The 7,409-nt window shown below is 39.3% G+C and overlaps 1 protein-coding gene across 1 annotated transcript in view; it reads left to right on the top strand.

The window, feature by feature from the left end:
- The window catches only part of si:dkey-33c9.6 (active breakpoint cluster region-related protein), a 15,726-nt gene that overhangs the window by 4,204 nt on the left and 4,113 nt on the right, over window positions 1–7,409 (top strand). Inside the window, exons 4-16 of the mRNA XM_014024554.1 lie at window positions 774–1,007; window positions 2,252–2,359; window positions 2,453–2,507; window positions 2,585–2,637; window positions 2,782–2,919; window positions 3,201–3,322; window positions 3,472–3,628; window positions 4,669–4,788; window positions 4,873–4,948; window positions 6,144–6,239; window positions 6,369–6,443; window positions 6,539–6,636; window positions 6,759–6,860. Coding sequence (XP_013880008.1) covers window positions 774–1,007; window positions 2,252–2,359; window positions 2,453–2,507; window positions 2,585–2,637; window positions 2,782–2,919; window positions 3,201–3,322; window positions 3,472–3,628; window positions 4,669–4,788; window positions 4,873–4,948; window positions 6,144–6,239; window positions 6,369–6,443; window positions 6,539–6,636; window positions 6,759–6,860 — 1,434 coding nt within the window. The remainder of the gene's footprint in view (window positions 1–773; window positions 1,008–2,251; window positions 2,360–2,452; window positions 2,508–2,584; window positions 2,638–2,781; window positions 2,920–3,200; window positions 3,323–3,471; window positions 3,629–4,668; window positions 4,789–4,872; window positions 4,949–6,143; window positions 6,240–6,368; window positions 6,444–6,538; window positions 6,637–6,758; window positions 6,861–7,409) is intronic.

Genomic DNA, 7,409 nt, shown 5'->3' with positions numbered 1-7,409 from the left:
GAATAAATAAATACAATAAACTAAAAAAATGATCTGTGACAGGGTCACAGATCGTTTTCTTGAAAAGGAACGGAAGGCAGACTTTATAAACCCACACATTTTATTATGTAGGCCGAAACTGAGCTTCCTCTTCTTGAAATACCAGCATCTGCCACTGGTGTGTATCATGGATTATTTATCATATCTGTTTCATCACTTTTGAATTTTTACAGTTCGGATTTTTGTAGCTTGTTACCACCTTTTTGCTTCTCTCCTGTTCTCAATGGCCACGTTTACTGTTTTTAACAACAAATATCTAAAAATAGAAATCAGTGTAATATTTCCTCTTTAAGGCAGGGAATGTTAGATTTGTGCAATAACATGTGCCTGAGTCCTTTAATTGGCATTTCTTCTTCTTTGTTTTTTTTTGTTTTGTTTTTTGTTTTTGCTCGTGCTACTAATGATGGCAACAACTTCTGTTTCCTCATTCCTACGTATAAGATGTGACTTTTAAAGAAAAAATAAGACACGCGATACGAGAAATAAAACTCTTGTATTTTATTTATTGATTGCTTTAAATGTTGCTCATGGTTCCCTGCCTCTTAATGTAAGTTTTGTTGTTATGGTTTCAGTTTCTGATGAAATGGAAATGTTTCAGATTTGCCTCAGTGTGTTCACACAATCAGTAGACAAATATATTTTTAACTAATATTCGAGCTTTAGCTAGGTTTAAAGAACACTTTTTTAATTAAAATTTTTTTCTGTCATTTTCCATTTTGAACATCTCTCTGTAGCCCATGAAGGCTTTGCGGGCCTCAGCTGGGACTTCCCAGCCGGTGTTGTCCAGTCAGGAGGTCCAGACCGTTTTCTACCATGTACCTGAGCTCAGAGACGTTCACCAAAGGTTCTGCTCGGGTCTGAAGGCCCGTCTGAATGCACAGAGCCAAACAGAGGTCAGTCCAGATGAGAAAACAACAACGACATGCAGAAACTCTGATTTGGAGGTGGGAGACCTCTTTCTGAAAATGGTAAGCTTTATTTTGTTGTGYTCCAGTTTCTGTTCTGTGGTTTTTGGCAATGATGTGACATTTTGGTTAAGCAGAAATGTTATGTGTAACACAAGTGAAGAACACCCTGGACACCTTTAAGAAGATGTCCAGGGTGTGTCCATGTCCAACTTGGGGAAGATAAGACTCWGGACTCACTGCAGAGACTTTGTCTCTTGGCTGGCCTGGGAACACATTAGAGTCCTCCCAGAGGATCTGGAAGAACAGATTGTGGAAAGAGAGGTCTGGGCCTCCCTGTTCAAACTGCTGAAACGCAACTCTGGAACAAGTGTCAGATGACAAATGGATGGATGGATGGATGAACAGATGGATGGATTTATGGATGGATGATAGAAGGATAGATGTAAAGATAGATGGATGGATGATAGATGTATGTATGAACAGATGGATGGATGGATGGATGATGGATGTATGAGCAGATGGATGGATGGATGGATGATAGAAGGATTAAAGATGGATGGATGATGTATGTATGTATGTATGTATGTATGTATGTATGTATGTATGTATGTATGTATGTAAGGATGGATGAACAGCTAGATGGATGGATGGTTGATTGGATGGATGGATGGATGGATGGATGGATGGATGGATGGATGAACAGATGGAAGGATGGATGGATGGATGAACAGATATATGGTTGGTTGGTTGGTTGGTTGGATGGATGGATGGATGGATGGATGGATGAACAGATGGAAGGATGGATGGATGGATGAACAGATAGATGGTTGGGTTGGTTGGTTGGTTGGTTGGATGGATGGATGATAGAAGGATAGATGAAAAGATAGATGGATGTTATTAGATGGATGTAGGAACAGATGRATGGCTGGATGGATGATTAACAGAGCAGAAATTAATATTTACTTTCTGGCAATTTTAATAAACCTAAGCCTTGTTTTTTTAATGGTGACATGAAAGTGTACAGAAATGATGAATTGTCATTTTCATTTAAATTTAGAAATCACTTGATTAATAAGATAATAAGATAACCCATGTTCATTCCTTTGCTTTGTCTTATAACACTGTTGACACTGAATCATATTGTTTATCTTTAACTTATGGAAACACAATTGTGTTGAGACATGCATCATATTGAAAAACAAAAAGAAGGTCAAAGCAGCATGTTTTCATTAAGTGATTTTATGACGCGTGCAACACAAGACAAGGCTTTACGTATTTCCAGTCACTTTATTTATTTATTCCAGATAAATCACCTCAGTCTGTATGGAGGGTTCATTGAAAACTATGAGAAAGCCATTGAAGTTGTCAGAAAGTGCACGCAGGCAGATCCTCGTTTCCGCACAATCGCAGAGGTACCAAAAACTCCTCATTCTCTCAGGTGAATACAGAAACACTATTATAAAAGAGTTGCATCRGGGTTCATTTATTGGTGCTTTTTTTTCTAGAGTTTGACTTCTAAAAACACTTCAGATAAAACACGGACAAAATATACATTAGAAGGTAAGAACAGTAGATTTTCAGTTTTACTGGAAGTATTTAAGCCTGTCTATACTTAAAGGTATTTTTATCATTTCCAGCTCTACTATACAAACCTTTGGACAGAGTAACCAAAACCACTTTAACACTGCAGGTGAGAAAACCAAAGATTTCTTTTTATTTATACCTCTCAGACTTCCTCTTTGAACCAGTTTATATTTATAAATTATTTTCACACCAGAAAGCTGCTAGTCTACAGTCTACTGCTCTTTCGGTAAACTCTTTGTGCTGTTGGCAGGACCTGTTGAAGGCAACGCCGGTGGAGCACAAGGATTACACAGCCTTGCAAGAAGTTCTGAGATTGTCACGAAGCTTCCTGTCTGGCGTCAACGAGAGTTCGCAAAGTAAACGGGGGGTCACGCTCAGTCACGGCATGGTGAGTCTTCCCTTGGCCAATGTGTGCCTGAAGAAACCAGAGGAATATTAAATACAACGTTCACCTGTACTTGCTGATGGCACACTTCTGATTGTATGCAGTTTTTGAGATGAGGGTGTTTTACTCCATATTTAAAGTTCCAATCCCCTGAACGTTACATCAAAAGAAAGGGACCAAAGATTGAGCCATGTGGAATCCCAAAAAGTCATAGGAGGCTCTCTAATCCAAACCCTGATCAACATGACTGTAGGTTTAAAACATGTTTGTTTGTGCTCCACCAGAGGCGTCAGCTGATGCGTGACGGCTTTGTGGTGGATGTGAGCGAAGGAGTGCGCAGCCTGCGTCACCTCTTCCTTTACACCGATCTCCTGCTGTGCACCAGGTTCAAACATGCAGCCAGAGGGTGAGTTCACAAGACACAAGACACGTAGGGTTGTGGCAAATGTGGTTGCCAATGTGGGATCTGACTGTTCTGAAAAGCACCGAACATGTAACCATGTCAGAACTACAAAAAAGAAAGTGTTGAAAAACAACTTTACATTTTTCACACAGGAAACAGGACCAGTACAGGTACTCCTGGTATTTGCCTCTCGCCGGACTCAAACTCCGCTGGGCTGCAGATGAGGAGCGACTGCCTGACACCAACGTTCGCCTCCACACCTTACGGACAAAGATGTATCAACTACGGCAGCAGCTGCAGCAACAGGCGGTGTGTGTGTGTGTGTGTGTGTGTGTGTGTGTGGGAAGCTGAGGAGATATTTATAAACAAACCAGGGTCAGCCCTAGCCAATTTGGTGCCCTGGGCAAGATTTCAGGAAACTCCTAGTGCAGTTTTCTAAATCTCACTTCAGTTTACATACATTTACATACCAAAATAAATAGTTTTGTCTTTGATATTGCTTTTTATCTTTACAAACCAGGTTGGCCAATCGAAATAGTTAACAATATAAAGTCTACCTGCCAACATTTGCTGGCAACCTCGTTAACCTGCTCATGTTAACGAGCAGCTGTGGAGTGAAGCAGTTCTAGGGGGGTACATGGTAAATAACTTGAACTTATATCGCACCTTATCAAATCCACTTGGACCCCAAGGTGCTTTACACTTCAGACATTCACCTATTCACACACACATTCATACACTGATGGTGGCATTCTACAGCTACAGCTGCCCTGGGGCACACTGACAGAGGTGGGGCTGCCATGCACCGGTGCCAGCTGAGTACAATGGTATACTCCCCTGGAAAATTTGTAAAATATCTACTCAAAGTCATGCATTTTCCAGCCATTTGAAGAGCATCTTACTAAATTCTTGGGATTAATAAAACATAAAATCAGAATTTTATGAAGGTAGAACACTGAAAACCAGACTTTAAACTGAACTTTATTTGAGATCCGAACTGAAACGTCCATTGTCATAATTTTGTTTTCTATTCACACTCTGAGCAGTTGTTAGCCTTAAGCCCATCACATCTTTTTATTACAAAACATTCTCTGCACCCTATAACACCTCATATAGTAACAAAGCATAAGTTACCTTCATAAACCTGAATAACCAGTGATTATTCTACAGACTAAATCAACTAAACTCTGATAAAAAGTTGTTAAATATTTTTTCAATCCCCATTTGTGGTGCCCCCTAGATGGATGGCACCCTTTCCATTTGCCTATACTGCCTATGCCACAGGCCAGCCCTGATACAAGCAATCTTTTTGACAGATGAGTGAAACATGAACATTTCTCTTTACAAAGAAAGGTACCAAGTTTGGGACTTTGGCTCCTCGGAACAAGAAGAAACTGGAACAGATGRAGCTGATGTTTCTCACCTTCTCTCCGGTTTACATACTAGAGCTGCACAGCCCCAGTGGCAAGGTACACGACACACACCTTTTCACAAACAATCCTGAGTGATAAAACACCCACATTATAAAATAACCTGATTTTTTGTCATTGTAGAGTCACTGTTTGCTCTTCTCCTCCCTGTATGAACTGGAAGAATGGAGAGAAGCCATTTATAAACTCACCACAGAYGGTGAGTTCACTGTAGGATAATTAAAACAAAAGGGATTATTTCTGAATACATGCATGTACCTGTTAGAAAACATCAATTTAAAGGTAGATTAGGAAGATTATATTAAACTCAAAGATTTCTAGATGATGTCTACTGTATATGGACTTATTTTTACCCAAATCTCAAATATGGCAGAAATCAAAATGACATGTGTGACCAATCACATCAAACCAAGGATTAAGTCCTAAAGTGTTTTGTGGAGAAATAGGCAGCTATRGTGCATCRATTAACACGTTTACAACAAGTGTATTAAGTCAAAATAAAATACATAAATACCTTATCTACGGGTCATTTATAAAAGTATTCGAAATATAATCTTAATGTTTTTTAAGCCCTTTATAGCTACAAAAAAACATGATTTTGAGCAGAAAAGATTTAGATTTTGATTATTTTTCCCTTTGAACTAGCAAAACATTTTTCTTACCAGCTGGTAAACCTAATATCTGTGTAATAATAATAATATTACATAATAATAACTAATAATATTAGTCATATCTTACGTTTTATGGGTGTCTCTTGTTTTTCTTTTATTTATCATGATGTCTTTAATTGTAATTTAATATCTGTTTTGGATTTGGTAATGTCTGTGTGCTGCTGCTGTTCTTGGCCAGGTCTCTTTTTAATCTCAATGAGATCTACCTGGTTAAATAAATAATAATAATAAAAATAATAATATCCAAATATTGACAAATGCATCTTTCTTTTTCTCGGCCCACACTATCCCATAATGCATTGCGGGCTGACCGGAGATTATTATTTTTTGCCCGTAATGGCGGACGAAGAAAGAGAAAAGAGTACAGTTTTTGTTTAATCTGGTGGTATGACAATTAAAAGTTTCAAGCAGTTGTGTTGTTATTATTTTTGTTATTTGTATAGACACATTTGTTTAATATTATTCTTATCAGATATCAAATGAGCTGGTATAGTGAAACAGATGTGCACCTTTAGTCTGTTAGTACTTCAAATATTGARTATGCTGGGGTGAGGGTGGGAATAAAGCAGAAGGGTCCAAATTCACAGCCACTTTTTTCTGGTCTTCACGGTCTACCAAGGACCTAGCCCACCTAGACCCAGCCCCTGAATTTGGACACAGCCTGTTCCAAACTAGACCTTTTCATGTTCTTAACTTGTTTCTTGTATCTGTCATTTTGTTCAGTCGTTGAAACTGTCCCGCCTGACCTGCTCACTCTCACCTGTGCCTGTGTGAAACTGAGAATGACCCAGCAGCCACCTCTTCACAGCATCACAGCTGGTACAGCWGCTTCCTCTGCCCTCATTCTCTACCCCAGAGTCACATCCTGCCTCCACTAACCTTCARCTAACTCTGTATTATTATTGTTAGTACTTTAATCTAGAAAAAGCTTTTTTTTGTCTTTATCAGAAGATGGTGAAGATTTGCTAAACGGCACTTTAAGTGTGGCAATTCATTCAGCTGTTGGTCTGCAGCACCCAGTTTGTAAGTGTCACACATTTTAACTTGCACTACAAAACTCATAAATWCATCTGACAGAGAGTTGTGGAGTTAAATTGGCTTTCCCCTGCTTCTTTCAGGTGCTTATGTGTGCGTTGAAGTGGATGGCTATGAGTTTTACGACAATCAGACTCAGACACAYTCCTCTATCAGCAGCCTCAGCCCACACTGGGATGAGGTTTGTGTACGATTCCTTAAAAAAACTGCACAGGCAGGGGATCTGTCAGGGTAGTTCAGAACATTAAAACAGTCTGTTTCTAACATCACCAGTGGTAATAAAGGTCCTTTTTTTCCAAACAGGAGCTGTCTTTTGAGGTGGACGGTGCAAAGAACATGAAGTTGTTATGTGTGAGTCAATCAGACGGACAGGATGATTCTGTTCTGGGAAAAACGACTGTAAAGGTACAAAAACACAACTTTAACTTTAGTTAACTTTTCTCTGTGCCTCTTCACAACTAAAGCACAAAAATCWGATGATCCCACATACTGCAGCTCATTTAGCCTTTCTGATTTTGTTTGAGCTCATCGCAGGTTCGATCTTGTCATTTTAACGGGGCGGTTTGAATGTGCAGACTTTTGACGAGTCAGTATCTTACCTGCAGTAGACAGTGATCAGAGCAATCTTAGTGTGGAGAATCAGGAATAAATTCTCATGGAAGAGTCCAGCTAACAGCTGCTCAGATCAGATTCTGAAGATTACTGTCAGTTTCCACTGGAGGGGYRTTTCTGTTTAAATTTACAACTTGTAAGTGGGAAATTTCCACTTCCCAGTACACCTGGGCCACAGCAAAAGTAGGTGGCAAAAACATAGCAAAATGGAGATTTTACACAGCGAATTGTGCATATCTTCACCTAGTGGTGGGATGCTGTCATTTCACAGGTAAAATAATCAACATGCATTAGTTTATAGTGCATACTGGGGTTAATAATATGGCGCTGCCTGTGCGACTA

Source organism: Austrofundulus limnaeus, unplaced genomic scaffold (genome assembly GCF_001266775.1).
Source record: "Austrofundulus limnaeus strain Quisiro unplaced genomic scaffold, Austrofundulus_limnaeus-1.0 Scaffold426, whole genome shotgun sequence".
NCBI lineage: Eukaryota > Metazoa > Chordata > Actinopteri > Cyprinodontiformes > Rivulidae > Austrofundulus > Austrofundulus limnaeus.
Note: the sequence above shows the minus strand (reverse complement) of the source record. Positions and strands in the feature narration are given on the sequence as shown.